The sequence below is a fragment of the Symphalangus syndactylus genome, chromosome 18 (assembly GCF_028878055.3).
Source record: "Symphalangus syndactylus isolate Jambi chromosome 18, NHGRI_mSymSyn1-v2.1_pri, whole genome shotgun sequence".
NCBI classification, from domain to species: Eukaryota; Metazoa; Chordata; class Mammalia; order Primates; family Hylobatidae; genus Symphalangus; species Symphalangus syndactylus.
Genome location: NC_072440.2, coordinates 26265794 through 26282341, shown reverse-complemented (window position 1 = coordinate 26282341; position 16548 = coordinate 26265794). Strand labels below are relative to the sequence as shown.

Below are 16548 nucleotides of genomic sequence, written 5' to 3'. Positions count from 1 at the left end.
CACAGGCCCAGAGGTCTAGGAGGAAAAAATGGTTTCATGGGCCAGGGCCAGGGTCCCAATGCTGTGTACAGCCTAGGGACTTGATGCCCTGCATCCCAGCTGCCTCAGCCATGGCTGAAAGGGACCTATGTAGAGCTTGGGCTGTGGCTTCAGAGGGTTCAAGCCCCTAACCTTGGCAGCTTCCATGTGGTGTTGAGCCTGCAAGTACACAGAAGTCAAGAATGGGGTTTGGGAACCTCTGCCTAGATTTCAGAAGATGTATGGAAATGCCTGGATGCTCAGGCAAAAGTTTGCTGCAAGGGCAGGGCCCTCATGGAGAACCTCTGCTAGGGCAGTGCTGAAGGGAAACATGGGCTTGGAGCCCCCACAGAGAGTCCTTACTGGGGCACTACCTAGTGGAGCTGTGAGAAGAGGGCCACTGTCTTCCAGACCCCAGAATTGTAGATACACTGACAGTTTGCACCATGCACCTAGAAAAGCCAGAGATACTCAACACTAGCCCATGAAGGCAGCCAGGACAGAGACTGTACTCTGCAAAGCCACAAGGGCGGAGCTGCCCAAGACCATGGGAACCCACCACCTGTATCAGCGTGACCTGGATATGAGACATGGAGTCAAAGGAGATCATTTTGGAGCTTTAATATTTGACTGCCCTGCTGGATTTCAGACTTGCATAGGGCCTGTAGCCCCTTCATTTTGGCCAATTTCTCTCATTTGGAATGGTTGTATTTACCCAATGCCTGTACCCCCATTGTATCTACAAGGTAACTAACTTGCTTTTGATTTTACAGGCTCATAGGTGGAAGGGACTTGCCTTGTCTCAGATGAGACTTTGGACTGTGGACTTTTGAGTTAATGCTGAAATGGGTTAAGACTTTGGCGGACTATTGGGAAGGCATCATTGGTCTTGAAATATGAGGACATGAGATTTGGGAGGGGTCAGGGGTGGAATTATATGGTTTAGCTCCGTGTGCCCAGCCAAATCTCCTCTTGAGTTGTACTCCCATAATTCCCATGTGTTGTGGGAGGGACCTGGTGGGAGATAATTGGATCATGGGAGAAGTTTCTCCCATACTGTTCTCATGTTATGTTTTAATGAAAAATCTACTTAGATACCACAGCCCAGGTGCTAGGTATGCTCATTGCTATTGGATGTTATTGCTTTTAGGTATTTTCAGTGAAATATATCCTTTTAGAAAGGAAAAAAAAATCTTGAGTTCATACTGATATTTTCATTTCAGACTTCATTGTATAGATTTATGCTTGACTTTGGTTCTCTACCTACCTGTATGTCTTTTTTTAAGCTAAACATTTGTTTCTTGATACAGCAACTGAATTACCTATTTCTTTTTTTTTTTTTTTTTTTGAGACGGAGTCTCGCTCTCTCACCCAGGCTGGAGTGCAGTGGCGCGATCTCGGCTCACTGCAAGCTCCGCCTCCCGGGTTCACGCCATTCTCCTGCCTCAGCCTCTCCGAGTAGCTGGGACTACAGGTGCCCGCCACCACGCCCGGCTAATTTTCTGTATTTTTAGTAGAGACGGGGTTTCACCGTGGTCTCGATCTCCTGACCTCGTGATCCACCCGCCTCGGCCTCCCAAAGTGCTGGGATTACAAGCATGAGCCACCGCGCCCGGCCTGAATTACCTATTTCTTTATCATCTAATATACTTATAATATTACTATTAATGCCAGTATTACTATTAACAATGAAACTACTAATGATGTTTATTTTGGTAGTTCTTTTTCTTAGAGTATATTCCATTAGGGATGAAGAGAAAGAATACTGTCTTTTGAAGTACAAGTTAAATATTCTTTATTTGAAATGCTTGGGACTAGCACTATTTAGAATTTTGGATTTTGGAATATTTGCACTACCCTATGGGTATGATGCAGGCCTTTTTGACACTTTCAATAATATATTTATACCACAGAGAAGAAAATAAGCAAAAAATCCACAGTGAGTAATGCACATAGGTCTTGGCCCCATGTGGGGCAACGTGGGGAACCTGGTGTTGGTGTGTCTGGTCTGAACGTGTGCTACTTTATTACCCTTTGTGGATGTGCTTGCATGAGGGAATCTGGGCATGTCCAGAAAAGCTGAATTGCAGCTGAAGGGAGCTAAGAGGGTCTTTTTCTCTTAGGGTGACTGAATAAATTGTATGTTGTGTGCCAGTGTGTTGACTGCAATCATTACATGAAATGAGGTGTGAAATTTTTTACTCCTGGCATCATGTCAACACTCAAAGTTTTGGATTTCTGATTTTTCGGTTAGGGATGCTCAATCTGGACTTGAAAGAATTTTATTCTCTCTCCTACTAACTTCTTATGTAAGAAAGTCAGCTGATTCTAGAGGGAGAAAAGTACTTGAATCAATAGTACGATCAAAGGTGAAAATCCATGGGCAAGCTTTAAGTAGAAGTGTATTTCCTTAAGGAGCCTACTGTTTAAGCTAAATAAGTGATGATTGTGATGCTAGCCACTTACTGAAATTTCTCTTCTTGTTCCAGTTAAGAACCCCTGGTTAAATATGTCTATAAATTTAACATTCCTACCTCCAAAGGTAGAGCCTGATTTCCCTCCTCAAGAGTGCAGGCTGGAGTTTTAGTGGCTTGCTTTTAACAAATAGTATATGGCAGAAATGACAGTATGTGACTTCTAAGGCTAGGTTAAAAAGTATTGTGGCTTCCTCCTTGTTCTCAATCTTGATTCATTAACCCTGGGGGATGCCAGTTGTCATACTGTGAGGACATTCAAGCAGCTCTATGGAGGGGTCCATGTGGCAATGAACATGGCTCCTGCCTACAGCTATGTCAGTGAGCCACCTTAGAAACAGATCTTGCAGCCCCAAACTTTTAGTTGATTGTGTTCCCAGTCAACATCTTGACTACAACCTCATGAGAGACCCTTAGACAGAACCAACTCACCTACGCCACTCTGAAATTCCTGACTCACAGATACTGCAATATAAATGTTTACTATTATTTTAAGTTTTGTGGTAATTTGTTAGGTAGCAACAGATAACTAATACAGAACCTAAATGTAGGTTTAAAGTAGGTGGACACCCACTGAAAGTCATTTATTACTCTTTGGTGAGGAGAGAGCTTTTTAAAGGTAGAGAGTACATAAGCAGGCGTCAAAATTCCAAGTATTGGGCTACAGAGGAATTGGTAAGTGTAGATAGTTGGTGAACGGACTGCCAAAGTATTAGTTACTGCCAAAGTAATGCATTCACTCCCTTGGGATCACCAACTGGATTTCCAGAAGAGTGAGGCTCTAGCTTCTGCCTTTTCTCTTCCTCCATACCTTTTTCTCACACTCCTTGATCCTGAATTTGACACAAAACCTCCAGAGATAAACACCACAGCTCTTATAGCAACCTCCTTATAAAACTATTTTTCCTGAAAGAAACCAATGCATTCTGTATTTTCTTTGCTGAACAAAATGTAAATATCCAGGCATAAATTCTTTATGTTTTGCTTGTATATGGCTTGTATATGAATTATAGATTTAATTGTATCTACCATTGCTTTCAATTTCCCTAGCTAGCCTTAAATTCCCAATATAAAATAGTTTGAAAGGTAGAATTTTTAGATTAATGTGTCTTAATAATTTTTAAGGGATTTGACTTGTGTTGTCCCTGTGATATGTATGGCATTTTTCTCTCCAAGACATTTTATAGCTTTTACAATTAGATTGTGTCCTTTGTTGTGATTCAATGTCTTATGCTTTCAGAGTTGTAATTTTTTGTACCCACTTCCATGGTATGGACCATGTGATCACAAAGATTTAAAGTCCAAATATTCCAAAGTCCAAAAAAAATTCAAAATCCTAAACACTGCTAGTCCCAAGCATTGCAAATAAAGAATATTCAACTTGTACTTCAAAAGACAGTATTCTGACTCTTCATCCCTAATGGCATATACTTTAAGAAAAAGAACTACCAAAATAAACATCATTAGTAGTTTCACTGTTAATAGTAATACTGGCATTGTTAATAGTAATATTGTAAGTATGTTAGATGATAAAGAAATAATTCAATTACTGTATTAAGAAACAAATGTTTAGCTTAAAAAAAGACATACGAGTAGGTAGAGAATGAAAGTTAAGCATAAATCTATGCTATGAAGTCTGAAATGAAAATATCAGTATAAACTCATGATTTTTTTTCCTTTCTAAAAGGATATAGTTCACTGAAAATGCCTAAAAGCAATAACATCCAATAGCAATGAGCATACCTTGCACCCAGACTGTGGTCTCTAAGTAGATTTTCCATTAAAACATAACAATTTACAGAAAGTATGTGAAGAAATAAGCTAAACAATACCACAAAGATAAAATGAGCCAAAACCAACAAGTAAGCCACTTTTTTCAACAAATAGGAGACATAAAAACCCTAAAATACAGAAAGGACTGTTGTAGATTAAAACACATTTAAGATACATAACAAATACATATGATGTATGAAGCTTGATGTATTCTAATTCAAATTAAAACTTTCTATAAAAACACATATTTTAGATAACCTCAGAAATTTGAATATAGACTGGATGTTAAATGGTATAAAGAAACTTAACTTTTATTAGGTGAAATGATATTGCGAGTATGAAAAACTTTTTCTTATCTGTTAGAGGTGTGGGCTCAAGTATTTATGAGTAAAATAGTATGATGTCTGGGATTTCTTTAAAATACTCCAATAACAAAATCAGTTCATGTTCTAGCCAAACAGTCCAGAGTTCTACCACATAATATAATGTATAATCAATTTTCACAAGAGAGTTTACTGAAAGGCCAGGCGTGGCATCTCATGCCTGTAATCCCAGCACTTTGGGAGGCCGAGGCGGGTGGATCACTTGAGGCCAGGAGTTCGAGACCAGCTTGGTCAAACTGGTGAAACCCCATCTCTACTAAAAATACAAAAACTTAGCTGGGCATGGTGATACATGCCTGTAATCCCAGCTACTCAAGAGGCTGAGGAACAAGAAGCGCTTGAGCCCAGGAGGCAGAGGTGGCAGTGAACCGAGATCACGCCACTACACTCCAGCCTGGGTGATAGGTGGAGACTCTTGTCTAAAACAAAAACAAAAACAAAAACAAAAAAGAGTTCACTGTAGACACACATAAAATGAACAATCACCATGTCTGAGGCCTATTTTTTCAATATATGTGAATCCCCAAATCAATGCCAACAAACTGCTTCAACTCAACATCCCATACACTCACAGATTACAGGATACCTCAACTAAAAACTTTGTTAAAGTTTTGATAGCTTATTTCAATGCCATTGCCTTCACCTACTAACAAAGTAAACCTAATAAAAGAGAAATAAAGGTTAGTCTGGCATGACTTGTTCTTAGTGATGCCTATGATTCCCAAAGAGCACTACATTCTTGCCTATGTCTTCCAACCATATATTTAATAACTTGTTGCACATTTTCTAAGGAACAACATTGAGCTGGTCATTTGTAATTCTCAAATTCCAACTTTTCCACTCTTTAAAAAATGTATTTATTAACAGTTTTATTAAGATGTAATTCAATGCCACACAGTCTATGTATTTAAAGAATATAATTCATTGTTTTTTAGTATATTAAAAGGGTTGTACAACCATCACCACAATCTAATTTTGGAACATTTTCATTCCCCCTAAAAGAAACCCTTTAACCATTAGTTGTCACTCACCATTCCCCACCCTCTAGACCCCCCATCTCTAATCTATCTGCATAGATTTGACTATTACGGATATTTCAAATTAATGGAATCTTAAGATGTGGATTTTTTTTTACTGCTTTTTCACTTTTAGAAAATAGGATATTATCTTTTAGTATCTCTCCAATATAACAATTAAGACCTGTAAGATAATATATTCTAGTTCCTTCAACGTTCCAGAATGCCTAAAGAAGCTCACACTCCTCAGGTAGTAGGATAAGCATTGGGTTCCCAAGGCTTCCCTGTTTGACATCTTTACTCCTGTGACACCAAAGGCATTTGAGCAATCCAATACCCAGGGCCTAGGCCATTTCTTTGATCATCTTTGCCTCACATCACACCAACTACTGGTTTCAGCTTTTAATTTTCATGACTGTTCTCTAGACTTCCACTCCTGTCTTATCATTCTCTTCTTCTCTCACCACTAGTCAGGATATGCCATGGTGCCAAGAGCATATGAACCACAGGCAGATTGCAGGATGACAAGAGGGAATGCAGTAAGTGGGGAAACTGGATTCTGGGAATAGAGGCCTGTGTCTTTGGTTCCTTTAACATCATTGAAGGAACCAGAGATTATTTCATATATGCAAAGGCCAAATAGGAGATAGCCAATGCTAGACTGTGAGGCAGAAATGGATTGGAGCCAAGTTCGAAGTGGGGCAAAGGAACAAATAGGAAAGAAAAGAAGAAAAATTAAAATGCTCAGGGCTCACTTTACTCAAAGGAAGAAAAGACTCTTGATCAATATAGGTCAGCTCTGGGAAGTGAGGGAGCAAATGGGGTTAGACAGAAGAAGTGCTTTGGCATGAAGTTTCTCTACTTCTGACAAAGGATTCACACTGTCACATGTCCAAGCCTGCATTCTTCTGGCCATTAAACTGGATCCTGGGAAGAATTCTCTCCTCCTAGTCCTCTAAACTATATGCAAAAATGACCACCCATCACCAAGATATACAATATCAAACAAGCAAACAAACAATGAAAAACAAACAACAAAGAAAACTGCCTAAACCCTTCTGAAGTACTGTTTCATACTATGAAGGAATATGCCCTGTCTATTCCCATGGCTCCCAGCAGCCTTCTCCACCTCTGCCTGTGTTAGGCATTTCTTCTGGAAATAGGCAGAAGAAATCTTCTTGATCCCAGATGGTTAATACCCTTTCCCATCCTAGAAGTTTTTAAACCCAGAGGCAACTTCCAATAACTGAAATGAATAACAAGATATCTTCAGCAAGTGCCTCAGCCCTGCAATGTTGTTCCGGGGCCAGAAAAAATGCGTAGTAAGCTAAAATAAATATGGTTTCTGAGATAAACCATGTATACTAGAATTCATAATCTTAACGTTACCATTTATTGCAGTTACTATTAACCAACTGGTATGCAATTATAGTAGTCTGATATTTTAACCTGCAGTACGGCTCTGCTGATATATCCTGGCTGATCATTAAGCTGAACTGATCAGAAACATTATCCTGCCTTAGGCCAATTATGAAAGTGACACCAGACTCCATAAAGCTGTAAACCTCCTATCAGGACTGGACATAACTGCATAACACTCTATAAGAAGGAAACATTCTTCTAAACCCTATAAAGCACCATATTAAAGGAGTTTTAAAGGAGAACAAGTTGAAAAAAATACTATGTAACCAAAAAGCTCTGTATGGTTATTAAAAGTAACATGTAAAATGACACCTATCATATTACACACAACAAACTCATCACACAGTAAAATTTCATTATAAATTCTAAGTATTCATTAGCAGAATGAAATTAAACTAAAATTTCTGTATGTTTTTCTATTGTGTGGTCCCAGAGATATTTAATACTTGCAAAATATATTATTTGTTCTGCAAATAAAAGCATCACAGTACCTTATAATGTCCATTCATCACTGCATCATGTAGGGGAGTAATCTGGTACATTCCTTTAATATTTACATCTGCTCCACCTTTTAATAGTTCGCTTGCTGTCTGATAAAATCCTCCTACACTAGCTTCATGAAGTGCTGTCCAACCTATCATACAAAAAGATATGGCATTTGTTTATATTTGGCATCTTAATAACGTTTTGTGCTTGCCCTTAAAAAACAACTTTGATTCTAAGTTGTTTCTTTAAAAATATTTTGATTATATGAGTCAAGATAGTATCACCTGAAAGCACACTGTATTATTTGGTAGGTTCAATAAACCTGAAGGACAAATCAAACTCCTACCCCTCAACTCTGCTGTGCAAAAATGTGAAAAGAAACAAAATATTTGAAAGTAATCCTGACCTCTCCAAATAAATAGGCTGTGCAGGAGTCATTATCAACTCCAAGAGAATGTTGGTTGCAGGCTGCTTTTCTGCAGAGATGAGGAGAGAAGAGCTTTATTTCTAGTTCAAGGTACTTCCATTAAAGTATCCAGCTGGCTGGACTACATATCACTTGGTTCAAAAGGATATATTCATTTTTTCTCCTTCTTTACAAAAAGCTATTTATAGTAGTTTAACAAATCACAAACTGCTCCAAGAAAACCAGTCATACAGGCAAATATTCTTTTTCATTGTTGGCCAAAGACAATGGTATAAGTTATAGATATTTATTAAATTCCAATAAATCATATTACAGATGTAAGAAAACTTTAAAGTTGCATGTCAAAAGAGAATTTCACTAGCTCTTCTCAGAACACTCATTATAAAACAGGGATTACGAATCTCAGCTTATGTTTCTTAGTTGTTATGAGTATCACAGAATGTTTACCAGCATCCTTGGCCTCAACCCACCAGATGATAGTAGAAACTCCTATCCTAGTTCTAACAACTAAACATGTTTCCAGAAACTGCCAAAAGTCCCCTAGGGAAGGGGTGGGAGCAAAAGCACTCCAGTTGAGAACCACTGCCTCAGGGAAGGAGTTTCTCCTATAGTATTAATTACTAAGTTTTGAGGAAGAAATGAAGAGACCCCAAAATGGTAAATATATAGTTAATAAGGTTTTTTCCCTATAAATTTCCTTAAAATGAATATGGCTTATTTAAAGCAAAAGTTATAACATTTATAATGTCTGTAGATATGATACATATGATAGCTATAGTACAACGGATATGGGGAAATAAATGGACTATATGTATTCAATGTCCTCATATTTCATATGAAGTATTATAATATTAACTCTAAGATGACTGTGAAACATTAGAGGTGTACACTGAATCCCTAGAGTAACTATGAAAAAATACTGCAAAGACAAAGAAAGAAACAAAAAACAGATTAAGCACATAGAAAACAATTAGTAAAATGGCAGACTAAATCCAACCATTTATGTTAAATGTAAACTGACTAATCATGCTAATTTTCAATTAAAAGTAAGACTGTCAGAATGAATAAAAAAAGCAAAACTTTCTGCTGTTTACAAGAAACATAGTTTATTTTTGTTCCAACTTTTCTTTTAGGTTAAGGTTGTACATGTGCAGATTTTTTAAATGGGTAAATTGTGTGTCACTGAGGTTTGGTGTACAAATGATCCCATCACCCAGGTAGTGTGCATAGTACCCAATAGACAGTTTTTCAACCCATGCCCCACTCCCTTCCTCCTCCCATAACTAGTCCCCAGTGTCTACTGTTCCCATCTTAAGAAACATGCTTTAAATATAAAGACACAGATAGGTTGAAAATAAAAGGATAGACAAAAGATACAGTAAAAGGATAGAAAAAGATATAGTAAATAAGCAGTAAACAAAAGAAGGCTAGATGTCTATATTAATATTATATATAGTAGAGTTCAAGATAAAGTATATTACCAAGCAATAAAGACAGACATTTCATGATGATGAAAGTTAATTTATCACAAGACATGACAATCACAACTTTATGTATCTAATAACAGAGCTTCAAAATATAAGGAGCAAAAACCACCAGAATCAAAGAAAGAAACAGACAATTCCACAATCACATTTATGAGGATTTTAACATCTCTCTAAAAAAAATAGATCAATGAGACATAAAATCAATAAAGATATAGAAGAGCTGAACAACATTATCAACACCTTTACCTAGCTGAAATTTATAAAACATTACATCCAACTAAAGAATAAACATTCAAGTGCACCTGGGATATTCAACAAAGGAGATAATATATTATGCAACAATCATTTCTCAATAAATGTAAAAAGATCAAAGTCATGTAAAATGTATCCTTCATGTTCTTTTTAGTCAAATTAGAAATCAATAACAGAAAGTTATCCAGAGAATCCCCAAACATTTTAAAATTAAACAATTTCTAATATAATCACTGGATCAAAGAAGAAAGCATAGGAGAAGTTAAAAATATTTCAAACTGAATTACAATGAAAATAAAACATATAAAAATCTCTGAGATGCAACTACTAAAGTAGTTCTTAAAGGTAAATTAAAGCTTAAAATGCTTATATTAGGGAAAAAGGTACAAAATCAGTGACCTCATTTTCTACCTTATTAAAGCTAAAAGAACAAAGATAACCAAAATAAGTAGAAGGCAGAAAAAGAGGAGAAATCAATAAAGTATAAAACAAATAACAAAGACAACTAAAAAAGCCATAAATCGATTCTTGAAAAAAATCAATAAAATTGAATAATACAACTAAAAAAAAACCACAACCTACCAAAACAGACATAAGATGGAACACAAAATCTGAATAGTCTATACCTATTAATGAATTTATTATCAAAACTCTCCTACAAATAAAACTATAGGCCCAGATGGTTTCACTCCTAATTCTGTCAAACATTTAAGAAAGAAAAAAAAAAAACCTCAATGTTAGACAAACTAATTCAGAAAACAGAAGAGGTGAGAAGACTTCTTAACTTATGAGGCCGGCATAACCCTGATACCAAAACCAAAGGCATGATAAAAATATTATAAACCGATAATTATAAATCTATAAAGATAGATTTTTAAAAATCCTTAACAAAATATTAGCAAATCTTGATTAAAAGGATCCAGAAAAAAGCATTATCCACCCCCAAAAAAATCACGGACAAAAGAATTATCCCTCCCCCAAAATTATAGGCCAATGTTACTCATGAACATAGATGCAAAAACCTTTATTATAGCACATCGAATCCAGAGATATATAAAAAGAATGATACATCATGACCAGATACAGTTTATTCTAAGAATGTAAGGTTGGTTTAACATTTGAAAATCAATTAAGCTAATTAACCACATTAGTGAAATAAGAGAGAAAAATTACATGGCCATATCAATAGATGTATGAAAAGTACATGAGAAAAGTTAGCATCTACTTGATTTAAAAAAAAAAAAACTCTGCAAATTAAGAATAGGCTCCTCGATAGAGACACAAAGAAACCTTAAAAAAATATGAATCCAGGAACTGGTTTTTTGAGAAGATCAATAAAATTGATAGACCACTAGCAAGACTGATAAGAAAAGAGAGAAGAATCAAATAGATGCAATAAAAAATGATAAAGGGGATATCACCACCGATCGCACAGAAATAGAAACTACCATTAGAGAATACTACAAACACCTCTATGCAAATAAACTAGAAAATCTAGAAGAAATGGATAAATTCCTCGACACATACACCCTCCCAAGACTAAACCAGGAAGAAGTTGAATCTCTGAATAAACCAATAACAGGCTCTGAAACTGAGCAATAATTAATGGCCTACCAACCAAAAAAAGTCCAGGACCAGACGGATTCACAGCTGAATTCTACCAGAGGTACAACGAGGAGCTGGTACCATTCCTTCTAAAACTATTCCAATCAATAGAAAAAGAAGGAATCCTCCCTAACTCATTTTATGAGGCCAGCATCATCCTGATACCAAAACTGGCAGAGACACAACAAAAAAAAGAGAATTTTAGACCAATATCCCTGATGAACATTGATGCAAAAATCCTCAATAAAATACTGTCAAACCGAATCCAGCAGCGCATCAAAAAGCTTATCCACCATGATTAAGTCGGCTTCATCCCTGGGATGCAAAGCTGGTTCAACATATGCAAATCAATAAACGTAATCCATCACATAAACAGAACCAATGACCAAAACCGCATGATTATCTCAATAGACGCAGAAAAGGCCTTCAACAAAATTCAACAGCCCTTCATGCCAAAAACTCTCAATAAACTAGGTATTGATGGGACGTATCTCAAAATAATAAGAGCTATTTATTACAAACCCACAGCCAATATCATACTGAATGGGCAAAAACTGGAAGCATTCCCTTTGTAAACCAGCACAAGATAAGGATACCCTCTCTCACAACTCCTTATCAGTGTAGTGTTGGAAATCCTGGCCAGGGCAATCACGCAAGAGAAAGAAATAAAGGGGATTCAATTAGGAAAAAAGGAGGTCAAATTGTCCCTGTTGCAGATGACATCATCGTATATTTAGAAAACCCCATTGTCTCAGCCCAAAATCTCTTTAAGCTGATAAGTAACTTCAGCAAAGTCTCAGGATACAAAATCAATGTGCAAAAATCAAAAGCATTCCTATACACCAATAATAGACAGAGAGCAAACTCACAAGTGAACTCCCATTCACAATTGATACAAAGAGAATAAAATACCTAGGAATCCAACTTACAAGGGATATGAAGGACCTCTTCAAGGAGAACTGTAAACCACTGCTCAACGAAATAAGAGGAGACAAACAAATGGAAGAATATTCCATGCTCATGGATACGAAGAATCAATATGATGAAAATGGCCATACTGCCCAAGGTAATTTATAGACTCAATGCCATCCCCATCAAGCTACCAATGACTTTCTTCACAGAATTGGAAAAAACTACTTTAAAGTTCATATGGAGCCAAAAAATAGCCCACAGAGCCAAGACAATCCTAAGCAAAAAGAACAAAGCTGGAGGCATCATGCTACCGGACTTCAAACTATACTACAAGGCTACAGTAATCAAAACAGCATGGTACTGGTACCAAAACAGATATATAGACCCACAGAACAGAACAGAGACCTCAGAAATAATAGCACACATCTACCACCATCTGATCTTTGACAAACCTGACAAAAACAAGAAATGGGGAAAGGATTCCCTATTTAGTAAATGGTGCTGGGAAAACTGGCTAGCCATATATAGAAAGCTGAAACTGGATCCCTTCCTTACACCTTATACAAAAATTAATTCAAGATGGATTAAAGACTTAAATGTTAGACCTAAAACCATAGAAACCCTAGAAGAAAACCTAGGCAATACCATTCAGGACATAGGCATTGGCAAAACTTCATGACGACAACACCAAAAGCAATGGCAACAAAAGCCAAAATAGAAAAATGGATCTAATTAAACTAAAGAGCTTCTGCACACGAAAAGAAACTACCATCAGAGTGAACAGTGAACAGGCAACCTACAGAATGGGAGAACATTTTTGCACTCTACCCATCTGACAAAGGGCTAATATCCAGAATCTACAAGGAACTTAAACAAATTTACAAGAAAAAAAACCCCAACAAAAAGTGGGTGAAGGATATGAAGAGACACTTCTCAAAAGAAGATATTTATGCAGCCAACAGACACATGAAAACATGCTCATCATCACTGGTCATCAGAGAAATGCAAATCAAAATCACAATGAGATACCATCTCATGCCAGTTAGAATCACGATCATTAAAAAGTCAGGAAACAACAGATGCTGGAGACGATGTGGAGAAACAGGAACGCTTTTACACTGTTGGTGGAGTGTAAAGTAGTTCAACCATTTTGCAGGACAGTGTGGCGATTCCTCAAGGATCTAGAACTAGAAATACCATTTGACCCAGCCATCCCATTACTGGGTATATACCCAAAGGATTATAAATCATGCTACTATAAAGACACATGCACATGTGTTTATTGTGGCACTATTCACAACAGCAAAGACTTGGAACTAACCCAAATGCCCATCAATGATAGACTGGATTAAGAAAATATGGCACATATACACCATGAAATACTACGCAGCCATAATAAAGGATGAGTTCATGTCCTTTGCAGGGACATGAATGAAGGTGGAAACCATCACTCTGAGCAAACTATCACAAGGACAGAAAACCAAACACCACATGTTCTCACTCATAGATGGGAATTGAACAATGAGAACACTTGAACACAAGGCAGGGAACTTCACCCACTGGGGCCTGTCCGGTCAAGGGGGTGCCTGGGGGAGGGATAGCATTAGAAGAAATATCTAATGTAAATGACAAGTCAATGGGTGCAGCACACCAACATGGCATATGTATACCTATGTAACAAACCTACACGTTGTGCACATGTACCCTAGAACTTAAAGTATATAAAAAAAAGAATAGACTCATCAATCTGATAAAGAGCATATATAAAAACCTATAGTTGAGGGAGGAGCCAAGATGGCCAAATAGGAACAGCTCCACTCTACAGCTCCCAGCGTGAGCAACGCAGAAGATGGGTGATTTCTGCATTTCCATCTGAGATACTGGGTTCATCTCACTAGGGAGTGCCAGACAGTGGGCGCAGGACAGTGGGTGCAGTGCACCACGCATGAGCTGAAGCAGGGCGAGGCATTGCCTCACTCGGGAAGCACAAGGGGTCAGGGAGTTCCCTTTCCTAGTCAAACAAAGGGGTGACAGACGGCACCTGGAAAATCAGGTCACTCCTGGAAAATCAGGTCACTCCCACCCTAATACTACTCTTTCCGATGGGCTTAAAAAACGGCACACCAGGAGATTATATCCCGCACCTCGCTGGGAGGGTCCTATGCCCACAGAGTCTTGCTGATTGCTAGCACAGCAGTCTGAGATCAAACTGCAAGGTGGCAGCGAGGCTGGGGGAGGGGCGCTCACCATTGCCCAGGCTTGCTTAGGTAAACAAAGCAGCCAAGAAGCTCGAACTGGGTGGAGCACACCACAGCTCAAAGAGGCCAGCCTGCCTCTGTAGGCTCCACCTCTGGGGGCAGGGCACAGACAAACAAAAAGCAGTAACCTCTGCAGACTTAAATGTCCCTGTCTGACAGCTTTGAAGAGAGTAGTGCTTCTCCCAGCATGCACCTGGAGATCTGAGATCGGGCAGACTGCCTCCTCAAGTGGGTTCCTGACCCCTGACCCCTGACCCCCAAGCAGCCTAACTGGGAGGCACCCCCAAGTAGGGGCAGACTGACACCTCACACGGCTGGGTACTCCCCTGAGATGAAACTTCCAGAGGAACAATTAGGCAGCAGCATTCGTGGTTCATGAAAATCTGCTGTTCTGCAGCCTCCGCTGCTGATACCCAGGCAAGCAGGGTCTGGAGTGGACCTCTAGCAAACACCAACAGACCTGCAGCTGAGGGTCCTGTCTGTTAGAAGGATAACTAACAAACAGAAAGGACATCCACACCAAAAACCCATCTGTGCATCACCATCATCAAAGACCAAAAGTAGATAAAACCACAAAGATGGGGAAAAAACAGAGCAGAAAAACTGGAAATTCTAAAAAGCAGAGTGCCTCTCCTCCTCCAAAGGAATGCAGTTCCTCACCAGCAATGGAACAAAGCTGGACGGAGAATGAGTTTGACGAGTTGAGAGACGATCAAACTACTCTGAGCTACAGGAGGAAATTCAAAGGCAAAGAAGTTAAAAACTTTGAAAAAAATTTAGACAAATGTATAACTAGAATAACCAATACAGAGAAGTGCTTAAAGGAGCTGATGGAGCTGAAAGCCAAGGCTCGAGAACTACGTGAAGAATGCAGAAGCCTCAGGAGCCGATGCGATCAACTGGAAGAAAGGGTACAGTGATGGAAGATGAAATGAATGAAATGAAGCGAGAAGGGAAGTTTAGAGAAAAAAGAATAAAAAGAAACGAACAAAGCCTCCAGGAAATATGGGACTATGTGAAAGACCAAATCTACGTCTGATTGGTGTACCAGAAAGTGACGGGGAGAATGGAGCCAAGTTGGAAAACACTCTTCAGGATATTATCCAGGAGAACTTCCCCAATCTAGCAAGGCAGGCCAACACTCAGATTCAGGAAATACAGAGAATGCCACAAAGATACTCCTGAAGAAGAGCAACTCCAAGATACATAATTGTCAGATTCACCAAAGTTGAAATGAAGGAAAAAATGTTAAGAGTAGTCAGAGAGAAAGGTCGGGTTACCCACAAACGGAAGCCCATCAGACTAATAGTAGATCTCTCGGCAGAAACTCTACAAGCCAGAAGAGAGAGGGGGCCAATATTCAACATTCTTAAAGAAAAGAATTTTCAACCCAGAATTTCATATCCAGCCAAACTAAGCTTCATAAGTGAAGGAGAAATAAAATCCTTTACAGACAAGCAAATGCTGAGAGATTTTGTCACCACCAGGCCTGCCCTAAAAGAGCTCCTGAAGGAAGCATTAAACATGGAAAGGAACAAACAGTACCAGCCACTGCAAAATCATGCCAAATTGTAAAGATCATCGAGGCTAGGAAGAAACTGCATCAACTAATGAGCAAAATAACCAGCTAAAATCATAATGACAGGATCAAATTCACACATAACAATATTAACTTTAAATGTAAATGGACTAAATGCTCCAATTAAAAGACACAGACTGGCAAATTGGATAAAGAGTCAAGACCTATCAGTGTGCTGTATTCAGGAAACCCATCTCACGTGCAGAGACACACATAGGCTCAAAATAAAAGGATGGAGGAAGATCTACCAAGCAAATGGAAAACAAAAAAACTCAGGGGTTGCAATCCTAGTCTCTGATAAAACAGACTTTAAACCAAGAAAGATCAAAAGAGACAAAGAAGGCCATTACATAATGGTAAAGGGATCAATTCAACAAGAAGAGCTAACTATCCTAAATATATATGCACCCAATACAGGAGCATCCAGATTCATAAAGCAAGTCTTTACAGACCTAC

At 38.2% G+C, this 16548-nt stretch overlaps 1 protein-coding gene across 11 annotated transcripts in view; it reads right to left on the bottom strand.

The window, feature by feature from the left end:
• The window catches only part of ANKRD31 (ankyrin repeat domain 31), a 259562-nt gene that overhangs the window by 102664 nt on the left and 140350 nt on the right, over positions 1-16548 (bottom strand). For all 11 annotated transcript variants that reach the window (XM_063623128.1, XM_063623127.1, XM_063623130.1 and 8 more), the window contains one exon: positions 7578-7720. In XM_063623128.1, coding sequence (XP_063479198.1) covers positions 7578-7720 — 143 coding nt within the window. The remainder of the gene's footprint in view (positions 1-7577; positions 7721-16548) is intronic.